This window comes from Meles meles, chromosome 18, assembly GCF_922984935.1.
Source record: "Meles meles chromosome 18, mMelMel3.1 paternal haplotype, whole genome shotgun sequence".
Lineage (NCBI taxonomy): Eukaryota > Metazoa > Chordata > Mammalia > Carnivora > Mustelidae > Meles > Meles meles.
Genome location: NC_060083.1, coordinates 11,438,582 through 11,451,482, shown reverse-complemented (window position 1 = coordinate 11,451,482; position 12,901 = coordinate 11,438,582). Strand labels below are relative to the sequence as shown.

Below are 12,901 nucleotides of genomic sequence, written 5' to 3'. Positions count from 1 at the left end.
GAAGACACAGCTACGGGGCGGTCCAAACAGGAGTCCTTGCGAGGGGCGGGCAGGGACGTGGACAGCACGCAGAGGACTTTTAGGGCAGTGGAACTTCCCTGCGCGGTACTCTGAAGACGGATAGACCTCAGACCCTGGTCTAACCCCCAGAACTTGCACCATCAAGACCGAACCCTGATGTACGTGATGGGCGTTGGCTTACAATGACGGGTGAGCATAGGCTCATCAGTCATCACAACATGCCCGTGGTGGGGGTGTTGACAGCAAGGGAGACCATGGGTGTGGGGGGGCAGCGGGTATGTGTGAGAGAACCAGCAGGCTGCTCAGTCTTGCTGTGGTCCTAAAGCTTCCCTAGAACACAGTCTAGTAAAAACAATACCGTGTCCTGCAGTTTGGGTGTGTCTGACGTTTCCTCATTGGATTGCTGACGGGAACCCTGCCTCGGTGACATGGGGCTGGCTTGGAGCCTCCGGGGGAGACCCATACACCCTCTGCTCTTGGCAGATGTTTGGTCTGGACATTGCCTGGTTCCTCTACCACACGGTTACGGCCCCAATAAACATCCTGTAAACAGACCCTTGGAGACTGTGCCAGTACGTACCCAGCCCCTCTTCCAAACCACCCCCTGGATTTTGAACCCGTTGTGCTCTCCACCATGAACCCTCCACCATGCCTCTGCTCCCCGCTGTGGGGCTCCAGAGCAGAGCAGGTGCCGACCTCACTCCCAGCCGGGTGCCGCTCTCCCGGCCAGCACCCAGCCTTCCCGGTTCGGCCCGGCTCACGTCCTGCCCTGTGCGGGCAGCTCTCGAACCTCTTTTGGAGACTAGGGCTCTGAAGACTCAGCTCATTTCCTGTCGCATGAAGCTTCTCTTCCTCACTGCAGCCGCCGAAGCCACAGTCTAGGTCAAGGGGACCGTCATGTCCGGCCACCCAGTATAGGCCCCCCTGCGGGCCTCAGAGCTGGAGCTGGTGAAACCTCGGGGGCCAGCCGGGGGCGGGCTCGGCAGGAACCTGCGATAAGATGCTGAGCAGTTAGGGCAGCTGCTCTGAGGTCGGGAGGCCGGGACCCACAGGAAGTGACTCGGTGCAGAACCCGTGTGCCTCTGCCCTGACACCTCCCGGGACAGGAACTCAGGCTGGCACAGCTGGCAGCATGTCGGCGGAGAGCCGGGTGCCCAGGCCGGGCAGGCAGCCTGGGGCCTCGGGCGCAGGTGCTTGGGCCCCCCGGACGGTGTCCGGCCCCTGGAGCCTGTCCCGCGGGAGAGCTCGTGCGGCCGCCGCAGTCCTCTGCTACGCCAACCTGCTCAACTACATGAACTGGTTCATCATCGCAGGTGAGGGGGCCCTGGCGGATGGCACCCTGGGAAGCACCTGTGGCCGCCGGCTCATGGCTGCCCCGCCCCCGGCCAGCACCGCACGCCCACGGGGCCCCACGTCCTGCAGACCGTCCCCTCGTGCAGGGCAGCCCTGCCCTTCTCAGCCCTGGAGGGGTTCCAGACAAGCCCCAACGGGGTGGAGGGGCTTGGAGGTCCTAGCCCAGCCCCCACCCGGGCGTGTGCACACAGTGGGGCTGTGAGGGCCGCAGGGAGGGCCGCTCCCTCGGGGGGAGGCCCGGAGGTTCGGGTGGGACGCTGAGGGAGGCTGTGGCCGCGTGCCTCTGGAACCGGGGGCTATGTGTGGGCCTCGCACATTCCGACCTCCTTCCTGGAGGCCCCGAGGCGCCCACCTGCTCTTCTCAGTCACATTCACCCAACTCACTCATTCATGCCTTCAGTCAAGACGTAACCCCCTTTTCTCTCTTCGTCACTGAGTCACTCAAGACCGACTGAACAACCCTGTGAGCATGGAGACCCAGGGAGAGTCTGTCCATTGGTTCCAGAGCTTGGGAATGCCCACGTTGTGGGGCCAAGGGAAGCCCAGGCCGGGCTGGGGGGGCTGTATGGGGTCAACCGCAGCAGCCCTGAGGCCAGGACCCCGGCGCACCAGACACAGGCTCAGCCCACTAGGCAGGGACCGAGCAAGCAGGATGCGAGCTGCAGACGCGGGTCAGTCTCTGGGGAGCTTGGAGGGTGTGCACAGGACTGAGCAGGCTGGATGTTTGCCGGGTGGCCCTGGGACGGCAACTGAGTGTTCTGGCCGAACTCAGAACGGGGGGCATTTGGGTGGGTCTGAAGCTGAGAACGTTGGAGGCAGGAGGTGGGGTGAGGGGAGGGTGCTGGGTGAGAGGTCAGCGTGGGCCAAGGTGAAGGAGCAGGGGGTGTGCTCTGGCAAGGTGGCCGGAGGGGAGACAGTAGGGATGGCTCGAAACGGTCTTGGGGCCAGATCACAGGCTTCCTGGGTGCCATGCTGGGATTGTGGGCCTTCTGTTGAGGCAATGGGGGGCCACAGACAATTTTGGGGGTGGGAAGACTGGAATGAGATCGGTGCAGGCAGAACAAGCCCGGGGCTCCAGTTCTGGGCTGCTGCAGTGGGTTTGATAGAGGCCCGAGTGGGTGTGGAGGTGTGTGGGGCGAGGGCCCAAGCTGAGCCTGGAGGGGCAGAGAGGCCCGGTGGCCCTGTAGGCTGGGGAGGCCCCGAATCCCACCGGCGGAGGCCCTTCCTGTTGGGGCTTCCTCCCGCCGGGTGGAAAGCAGGGCTGAGGTCACTTGCTGGGACGAAGAGGCCCGGAGAAGTGAAACCACTCAGAGTGAGCGGCAGGGACCCCTGGGCGGGCGGTTTTCCCTGCAGCTCCAATGCCTTGTGGGGAGCAGCTCTTCAGGGCAGAGGACGGTCTGAGGGGAGGAGGAGGCTGGGTCCACTCCCGGCCCCAGAGGGCTAGGAGGAGCCCAGGAGCAGATACAACTCAGGGCATGGCCTTTCCCCCGAGGAAGGAGCCGGACTGTGACCGACTCTTCACTTTGCGTCTCAGTGTTAATGCTTTATTCTCTCCAGCGAATATGTCTTATTCGTGTGATTAACGATATTAAAAAGGAAGGAAGCACGGACAGGCTGGGACGGCTGCATGCTGCGGCATTTGGGCCCAAAGCAAACGTCTCAACAAGAATCTTGTACTTGGTTTCTCTGCTTCTCGGCCCTGCTTGACAGGTCTTGGAGGTGCGGGTGTGGCGCTTTCCTCCCCACGGCCCGGGCATTTCTGCAGACCCCATTTGTGGGCAAAGGGGCCTGCCTCGGGCTGGGATGCCCACAGCACAGCCGTGGGCGTGGCTGGAGCCCCGTGGGGACCCTACGGCCCCCGCCTCCGAGAGGACCTGCAGACACCTGCAGGCTCCAGCTTGGGTGCCGGCTCGCAACCGAATGACCACAAGGATTGCTAACGGCTTCCTGACGCTGGGGCCTGAGCCTCCCAGCTCAGCTAAGCAGGCGCCTCCGCTCTGAATAACCCTGCTGAAGTGCTGCCCGAGGCTGAGGGGCTCTCGGGGAACAGGGCCTATTTGCTCGCTCTGCGGCCTGGGGGGAACTTGGAAGGGCTTTCGAGGCCCGGCTGGTGTGCAGCAAGGGCCTGTCTCCCTCAGGGAGTTGGGGTGAGGTTGGACCCAAGTGGGACCTGTCTCTGAAGCTCTCGGGGGCACCGTCTCTCTGCTCATGCCTCTGGAAGCACATGCTTGTGTGTGCGCACGTGCAGCCCAGGGCATGTGTGTCTTGGCGTGTCCGTGCTCACGCAGGTATGTACATCCAGGAATGTCTGGAGTTTGTACCCGAGTGGGGCTGCCTAGTCATTAACACTGTAGTCTAAGTGAGCTGCACACTGTGCAGCAACAGGGAGCCGCCGGCCCCTTGGAGGAGGATGTGAACAGCAGCCCCGCATGCGTGCAAATGCAAGCAGGCCTGTGGCATGCAGACTCTGTGTGTGTGTTTGTGTGTGCGTGTGTATCTGTGCCCCTGTGAGTGTATTTCTCCGTGCATGCCCATGTGTGGACGGATGTGGATCTGCGTGTCTGCCTCTCTGTCCCAGGGTGGGTGCTCATGCATGAACGTTTGGGCCTCTGGGGTATGTGTTCCTGTATGTGTGTTGATGTGTGTCTGTCTCTCTGGGCGCCAGTCCCCCCATCTGCACGTGTGTGTGCTTGCATGTGCGTGGGAGAGAGGGGACGAGAACAGTGGGCCACACTCTGTGCTGTGCTGGTCAGCTGGCGCCCCATCCCACAGGTGGGGCCAGCTGCCCTTAGAGGCCCAGGGGACCCCTTCCCACATCCTGAGTGCTGTCCATCTGTCCACAGGGATGCTGCTGGACGTACAGAACTTTTTTCAGATCAGCGATAGCAATGCCGGTCTGCTTCAGACAGGTAAGGACTGAGTCCTTGCTCTGGAGCTGGGCCCCGGGGCTCATGCTGGAGCAGGGGTCAGGCTGAGCCCCGCCACACACCCCTGACACAGAGGAGGGGCACTGAGGACGCGTGGGATTGGCTATGAGGGCCAGCGTGGGTGGGAGGATGGAGAAGGTGGGCTGAGCCCTGGCACCTGAGCAGCCGTCTCAGGTTTGAGCGCCGGTGCTGCTGAAGGAGCAGGGGCATGGGGCTGGAGAGCCTCTCAGGCCGTGCTGACAGGTCACTCAGCCCTGCCCGGCTCAGCGCGGCGCCAGAGACTGGCTGGGGCTGGGCAATCCTGCTGTGGGCTTTCCTCCACGGACCTGAAAGTTCTGGCCTGCAGAACACAGACGGACGGACAGACAGAGGTCTGTATTTGCCACATGGGTTCATATGAGGCCCAGGAGCAGGGAGCAGTGACACCTCCCATTCCAAGTTCACACACAAACACGTAACTAGCCCACGCATGATTCCTTCCTGTGCTCCCCTCCCGTAACAGTCTGCAACCCCAACACCTCAGAACAAGTCTCTTACGCTGGGGTGTGGGGCCCCTGGGGGGCGCAAACACTTTCTGGGGTCCACACGACCAGAGTTTTGAAAGAATCCAGTTACAGACCCTCAAGCTTGTGTTTTTCTTTCCTAAAATGGACCCATCTGAGAAAAAGTCTCTGGTTCTTCCTTCCCACCTCTGTTCAAGCAGAGACCATCCATCTTCCCTATACTGAGTGTTTCTTTGGTGCCCTGCCCTGGGGTGGAAAAGCCCCCGGGGTGCCAGACAGAGGGGATCGCCATGGATGCTCGGCTTCTGCGGGGCAGGCCGTGGAAGCCAGGCAGAGAGCGTGTCAGAAGAAACTCACTGGGGAGGCTTCCTCCAGGCCACACGCCCGCGGCCCAGTGCCAAGCCTTATCTGGCTGTCCTGCTGGCGCGACAGCCAATTTATCCAGGATTTACAGTTCAGAAGGGAGATGTCTCACGGATGGGTGTCAACACATTTATTTCAATTAGCAACGATAAAGCCAGCATTTTAACATCTTTCTGACAGGCAGTCAGCCTGATTTGTTGGCTTGATCTGGCAAATAAGGACTGGTTTTGCCCTTTGGAGCCAATGTGCAGAGACAGCAGCCTTTTCCCATCAGGGATCGGATGCGGTCAGTGATCACATCACACTTCCCAATGTGACCCGCAGCCCCACGGATCTGGATGGGAATATAGTCAAAAAATACAATAGTGGTGGACATCACATCCTTTGCAACTATTTAAACTTATGGCAAGAATGTTTTAAACGCCGGCTGAACACATGGGTAAGGGTACATAGTTCCAGAAATTTCTCTCTTAAGGCCCTGGGGCAAAGAGCCAGCAGACCTTGGCTTTAGACCACGTGTGTTTTCCAACCGCTCTTGTCTCGAGGCTGAGGCTAGCAGTGGGTGCTGACCTTTGAGGAGCAAAGCGAGACCCTCTGGGCTCAGTCCCCACAACCTTCTAGATTAAACAGATGATGGCCGTTGAGTCACGACCCGCCGTCCCTGGTCCACCCCCTGCTTGGTGAGCAGGGTTGTCACCACGAGGCCCCCACAAGTGAGATGCCGTGGAGAGAGAAGCACGTGCACGTGTGCGCAGGTGTGGGGTGGGTTGTGCTCGTGCCCGGCATGTGCAGTGGGTGACGGGAGGGTCAGCGCTGCAGGAGCGGCCCCGAGAGGTGTGTGGAGAGAGCAGGGGGGCTGGAGGCCTGACGACCAGGCTCTCTCTCTCCCGTGACCTCGGGGGAGTCTTCACCTTCCCCGGCCATGGTGTAAGACCCCATGCAAGACCCCAAGCCCCCTGCCGCTGCTTGTCTACAGGGCGAAGAGCGCAGGAAGCCCCTGACTGAGAGGGCGTGGCTCAGCTGTAAGATGGGGCGGAGGGTGGGGTCAGCGGCCGACCGACCCTCCCCTCCCAATGGGACAGGAGGCTCCTGGGGTTGGTCCATTGATGGGTGATATCTAAACCAACACTGATGTGGCCTTCACCACGTGGCAGACACCATCTCAAGTGCCCTGTGAGACCGACCTATTCACCCTTCACAACAACTCCACAGGGTAGGGATTCTTGTTATGGTCGTGCCCATTCTCCCCATGACAAACCTGAGCCACAGAGAGGCTGTGGGCTTGCTGAAGGTCGCACAGCCAGGATTCGAATCCTGGCAGCTGCCTGTAGAGCCCTCCTGTTCACCCCTGCTGCTTCACTCCTTCCATTTTGTCTCCCAAGTCACAGAATCTGGAGCTGCCAGGGGCTGCCAGGAGCCGGGGAGTGCACCTGTGTGAGGGTGCTTTCCCCCTAGGGCAGGTTTCTCCATCTCAGGGCGTCTGCGGGGTGAAGCTGTTTATATCTATAAAGGATCCCTGCCCCAGACCTCATAAAACTATTAGAGGATTCAGGGAAATATTTTTACAACCTTCGGGGAGAGAAGATACACCTTAGGAAGACAAACAACCCCAGCCAGAGGAAGAGTGATAGGTTTGAGTCCTCGGAAGCTACACTCTTCCGTGCGATGGCAGTTGACACCACAAACACAGTTAGTGACCACGATGGGCGACAGTTAGGAGGCGGTCACCTAAAGCTAGGCGCTGCCTGTCCGACGCTTCGTTTCGCTTCATTTTCTTCGTAACCTTCTGTGAGAGGCACAGGTACCATTTCCTATCACTAACTGGAGGGGGACAGAAGAGGTAAGGAGCTTGCCCACAGGCCCACAGGTTAGGGTTAAGGTTAGGGTTAGGATTAGGCTTGTCTCTGGTTCAGGGTGAGAGCCCAGGTCGTCTAGCCCCACGATCTGCATGGTAACTCCAAACGGCAGATGATGTGAGCTCGGGAACCTGCTCAGCTTCACTGACATAGGGACGATGCGGACTGAAACACCAGCGAGACACTGTCCGCTTTTCAACCGTCAAAGGAGCAAAAACAGTGCGGCCGATGCATCAGGTGCCAGCCCGGTCATGGCCCGCGCTTCTGCGCCCGCGGACACGGATACGGCCGCGTTGGCCGACGCTGTTAAATTCTATACGCCACGGACACCGAGGACCACTCTCTGTGGGATATTCGGTCGAACCGTATTAAATAGCCAGGTTTCGTAGGTCAAAACTGGCCCAATTTCTGCAACCTTGTGCGGCTCCGCGGGATACTGGAGCCGCCCGGGGAGGGGCGGGGCGGGGGCCGCGTGGGGCGGGGCTGGCGCTCATTCGGCTCAGGCCGCGTCAATCGTCTGCGCTCAGCGAATGGGGCCGGGTGTGGGCGGGGCCTCGGCGGAGGCGGGTCCAGGCCGGCCGCGGCACCTGCCGAGAGGGGACCCAAGCCGCGAGGGTCCCCGTGCGCGGCGAGTCCCTCACACGCGCTGCAGCTCCTTCGCGCTCGCGGGGCAGCCGCCGGGCTCGCTCGTCCCGCCGCGGGTCGGGGGGTCCGCTTCACCGAGTGGGCAGCACCACCGACGCGGTCCGGGACCCGCCGCCGACCCCACGAAACCCTTCTGGTGGCCGAGCCCCGGGCAGACCGCCCTCGCCTCCCGCCGCCCCCACCGCCCCAGCAGGGGTGCGGCAGCCAAATCCGACCCGTTCCAAATCGGACCCGTGGCCGCGTCCGCCCTCACTCCGGGCCACAGCCTCCAGGGCACTTGGGGGGCTGCTCAGAGCGGTGCACTGAGCCCACCCGGCCCCTCCACTCCCCTTCCCAGTCCCCTGACTCTGGGCGTTGGGTCATAGGTTAGGTGGAGGTCGCGGGGTTGGGGTACTTTTTCTCCTCCTGGCCCCCGCCCACTGCCGCAGTGCCTCGTGGGGGCCAGCAGGCCCGCGCCGCCCGCCGCAGCGGGGGATGCATGCGGCCCTGCCCGTCCCCTCCAGCCTTCATCTGCTGCCTGCTGCTGTCTGCGCCGGTGTTCGGCTACCTGGGCGACCGCCACAACCGCAAAGCCACGCTGAGTATTGGGATCCTGCTCTGGTCGGGGGCAGGCCTCTCCAGCTCCTTCATCTCCCCCCAGGTAGGTGCCCGCACCCCTGCCAGGCCCCTGGGGACCTGCCCCCGCCTGGTTTCTCCCTTGGAAAGGCGGATACTCTGGTCTCCGTCCATTCCATGCTCGGGGCTGGCGGCAGGGGCGCCCTCCAGGGCCTAGGGAGGACCCCCTTAGATGCTGTCCATGGGAGCCTTCCTCTCCTGCACGTCCGCTGCTGCCTGTGGGGAGCGTGTGCGGGTGACCGCTACTGCCCACGGGAACTGGCCTGCGGGGCGAAGGTTGATGCTCAGAAGAAAGGCTTCCAGGGCATGGGGCCGGCGGTGGCAGCAGGCATCAGCAGGGGGCGCCCGTGTGATGCTGGGGATCCGGCCCTGCGGGGAGGCTAGCCAGGGGTCATTAGCCCGGTCCCCTCCTCCCCTGGGGGCCCGTGTTCACACTCTGGTCCCTCCCCCCATGGGTGATCCGGGGACTCACTGGGGTCTTGTGTCTGCTTGCCCAGTATTCCTGGCTCTTCTTCCTGTCCCGGGGGGTCGTGGGCATAGGCTCCGCCAGCTTCTCCACCATCGCGCCCACCGTCCTGGGCGACCTCTTTGTGAGGGACCAGCGGACCCGGGTGCTGGCCGTCTTCTACATCTTTATCCCCGTTGGAAGGTTGGTACCACCCAGGACCCACTTCCTTAGGTGGTAAACTGAGGCCCACAGGAGCCAGGACAGAAGCTGGACTGGGGATAGAATCTGAATCCCAGCCCTCCCCCTTCCTTGCCATGTCCCTTTACTTCTCTGGGCCTCAGTTTTCTCATCTGTAAATGGGGCGAGGACACAGGCTGCTGGGCTGTCTTAAGGGTTAGAGATAATACAGGTGTTCCCTTTACCCTAGGACACTGGGGAAGGCCCGCTTGGAGTGCATGTGGGGCTGGGCCAGGCACCCATGGGCTGGTGAGGGTGGGGGTGGGTTTGTGTAGGTGGGAGTGGGATTTGCAATCTGACCTCTGAGCTCTAATCCAGGTTTCCTGGAATCGCCTGACTCAGGCAGGGCTGAGCCTTGGGTCTTCAGATAGGGCCGCACTGGGCAGTGGTGCAGGGGATGGGCCTGGAGCCAGAGGTCACCAGTGACTTGACCAAGGGCAGTGGACATCTGGGCCTCACGTGGCTCACTTTTCCCGTGACAGGGCTGTGAGCAGCAGCAGCTCCTTGGGTGGGGGCCCCAGCTCAGGCTGGCCTTGCCGGCTTGAACCTGCCCCCCACCCTCACTGCCTATCCTCCTTGCCCCTCTATCGCAGTGGTCTGGGCTACGTGCTGGGGTCAGCGGTGCTGCAGCTGACTGGGAGCTGGCGTTGGGCCTTCCGAGTGAGTCCAGCCTCCTCTTCTTCCCTCCGATCCCCCTGGGCCGGCAGGGACTTTCCAGCCTCCAGTGGCCTTAGCCACTTGGCATGGTCGCTGGCGCCATGGGAGGGATCAGACCTTGGCAGCTTCAGACATTCGATGGAACATGGCTGTGGAGGTCACGGCCCTGGGTTCAGATGCTGGCTGCTGGGTTTGCTAGCGGTGTGAGCTCAAGCAAGCGGCTTATAACGTGGGTCGGGGGGGCGTACGTGCTGCATCGTGGGGTCTCGGGGAGGGACAGCCAAGGGTGGAAACAGCCTGGGGCAGCACAGACCTGGCGGGTGCAGGTGGTGAGTCCTCCTGATCGGGCTCATGAGCCCCGAGGGAGTCGTGTCTACTGGACACATTAAAGGGAGTCCTAAGGGGACACTACTCCGCAGAGAGGCTGTGCTCCTAGGGGTGAGGAAATGTCAAGCTTTCTGTATAACCAGCAGCCAAGAAGTGAGCCCCTGCCCCGCCCCCACGGCACAGAGCCCCCCCAGACCCTGGGCCACGTGGCTGGTCACCGGCAGGAGCTCCGGGGTCCTGGGCGTGTTTGTGTGGTCCTGAGCTTTCCGGGCCCTCCCATGCCCAGGTCATGCCTTGCCTGGAAGCTGTGGCCTTGATCCTGCTTATCGTGCTGGTTCCAGACCCACCCAGGGGAGCTGCCGAGAAGCAGGAAGAGGCAGCCATGGGGGACCCGAGGAGCAGCTGGTGTGAGGATGTCAGATACCTGGGGAGAAAGTGAGTGTCCCCACGCGTCTGTGAAAACCCCCGTCTGCCCAGCAGCCCCGCCCGGCCTCGCCCGGGCTCCAGGGAGGCCCAAGGCTCACAGCCTTCTCCCTCCTCCAAGCTCACCAATGGAGATGCCCCTCCCTCACATGGAGGCCCCCTTCTTGCCCTGCTGTGTGACAGTAGGGGCTAGGAAGGAGGCGATGCGAGCCTGGACGCTGGCTCGGTCGCTGCCTTATCCCCGAGTGACCTGAGACTTGGAACCTTACTCCCTTCCTTTATTCAATGGACACAATTCTCCCAGGGCTGGCGGGGGGATGCTGGGAGTTCATCACTCACCCCTGCAGGCCTCGTGGGAGTGCGTCCATCCGTGTTCCAGGCATGGGCGGGGAGGCAGACAGGAGTCAGCCGCACACCCAAGCCTCCTGATTTACTGGAATGTGGGGCGCGGACAGGACCAGCTCTCTTTGATACAGAGCCATGCAGCCGGTGGAGGGTACTTGGAGGAAGGTGGGGGCAGCGGGGACAGCTTCCTGGAGAATATGCTCTTGGCTTGGGTCCTTCTGGGAGGGGGAGAGCTGGTCCCACAGAAACCGGGGAGGAAGGACCGGGGAGAAGGAATGCGTGGAGGGGGAGTGCAGGGCTCAGGGTGAGCCATGAGGATCCGGAGCACCCGGAGGGCCAGCGTGTCCCTGGGGTGGGGTGGCGCGTGACAGGAGCCGCCAGCCCGCAGCCCCAGCCCTCTCCCAGGGGTCTCAGCCAGGGCACTTTCTCTTGCAGCTGGAGTTTTGTGTGGTCGACCCTTGGGGTAACGGCCATAGCCTTTGTGACTGGAGCCCTGGGCTTCTGGGCCCCCAAGTTTCTGTTCGAGGCCCGTGTGGTGCACGGACTGCAGCCTCCCTGCCTCCAGGATCCGTGCAACAGCCAGGACAGGTGAGGGGCCTTCAGGAGTGCCAGGTGCCGCCCAGGTCAGGGGGCTCCTGGCGGGCAAGTGCTCAGGCCTCTCTGAGGCCCCGAGCTCAGCGTCTCCGTGCAGAAACCAGGACTCGGGACCTCAGTGGCACAGCAGGCCCGGATCTGCTCCGGCTGAGGTCTGAGGGCTCTGGGGGGCCACAGGCCTCGTCTCCTCTGGGCTCTAGTTCTCCTGCTCTTGGGCTGCCGTGGGGGTCCGGGAGGCACTTGGTAGGGGAGTGAGGCTTCTGTGGGGCCTGTGGGATGATGGGACCCGCCGCGTGAGGCCTTCCCGGTTCGCAGATAGCAAATCGAGGTCCGGGGGTGCCGCATCCCTTCTGGGGCTGGGCAGTTTGCACGAGCACTCACGTGTTCTCTGCCTCATCTGGGGCCCCGAGAGTCCCAGGAAAGCTGCCAGAATGTTGGCGTGGGGGAAGAAGCCGCCCGGAGGGTAGGGTCCTCCTGTCCCCACCTGTCCCATGCTGTGCCCAGGCCAACATCTCTCCAGCTCAGCCCCGGCCCCTGTCACTCCCTTTCTCCTCCTCCTCCTCATCTCCGCTTGGCTTCTCAGTCCCCAGGGGCCGAGCTCCTCAAGGCTCAGGGACATGGTGTGTACCCCCCTGACACCTGTGTCTCCCTCCTGCTCCCCGGCCTCCCCGCTGTCTCCATCTCCCCCACTGGAGCCCGAAGGAGCGTTACGTGATTTCTAGAATGCCCCATGACTCCTGTGCATCTGTGCCTTGGCCCAAGCTGGCCCGCCCGGAGCTCCCTTCCCTTTTCCCGTCGTCACTTAAGCCTTTTTGTTAGTTCAGGCTGGAATGGAGAGCATTTACCTGGAAGGCCCTCTGAGCGTTTATGACAAAACCTGTTGCTCCCGTGTTATGGAGCGAGGAGATGGGAGGTCAGAAAGGTTAATGAGCCATCCAGGCCGCAGACCAAGCCTCAGACCTGTCTGACTCTGAAGCCGGTGCTCCCAGTGCCCCATCCTGGAGCCACTGGAGCCTCCCGTGACTGCTGGGGTCTTGAGCGTCGTGGCCCGGGATAGGGCAGGTGCTCATGTGGAGCCCCGGGGACAGAGCGCAGGAAGGCAGCCTGCGAGATTGTGCTGTTGGTCTCAGCTCTACCACTAGCTCGCTCTCTCCCGGGGACGGAGACGGGGGCCTCAAAGCCCCACAGCGTCCTGGACACGTCGGGGGTCCTGCAGCGGCCTGGACACATTGGGGGTGGGGACAGACAGAACTCATGCTCTCGTCTGACGCTCTCTGGCTCTGCATCCTGGAGCAAGTCAGTTTCCCTTTCTCAGCATCGACCTCGTCCTCTGTCTAGGCTCCTCCATGGACCCTGTGTGGCCAGCGAAGTCCTAGGCCCCAGTGGCAAGTGGCACAGGTGTGTGCTTAGAGCAACAGAATTGTTCTCCAAGGTCCCAAGGCCTGGCCTCTGGAGGGGTTTCACCCGGGCAGAGCTGATCTCCGAGAGGCCGCACCCCCTCTAAGCCTCCAGGGACGGTCCTCCTGCCTCTTCTCCTTTGGGGGCTACTGGTGCGCCCTGGCAGGTGGCCACATCCCCAGTCTCTGT

The 12,901-nt window shown here is 62.2% G+C and overlaps 1 protein-coding gene across 8 annotated transcripts in view; it reads left to right on the top strand.

The window, feature by feature from the left end:
• The first annotated feature begins 1,010 nt into the window (after window positions 1–1,010).
• Window positions 1,011–12,901, top strand: part of SPNS3 (sphingolipid transporter 3 (putative)) — a 33,700-nt gene continuing 21,809 nt past the window's right edge. For 4 of the 8 annotated variants that reach the window (XR_006815977.1, XM_045985949.1, XM_045985954.1 and 1 more), the window contains exons 1-7: window positions 1,011–1,334; window positions 4,218–4,283; window positions 8,172–8,308; window positions 8,781–8,932; window positions 9,562–9,628; window positions 10,239–10,387; window positions 11,156–11,308. Coding sequence is in view for 7 of the 8 variants with exons in the window: in XM_045985949.1 (XP_045841905.1) it covers window positions 1,154–1,334; window positions 4,218–4,283; window positions 8,172–8,308; window positions 8,781–8,932; window positions 9,562–9,628; window positions 10,239–10,387; window positions 11,156–11,308 (905 nt within the window). In the remaining variant the exon portion in view is untranslated. The other 4 variants (XM_045985955.1, XM_045985952.1, XM_045985956.1 and 1 more) reach the window with 4 other exon arrangements.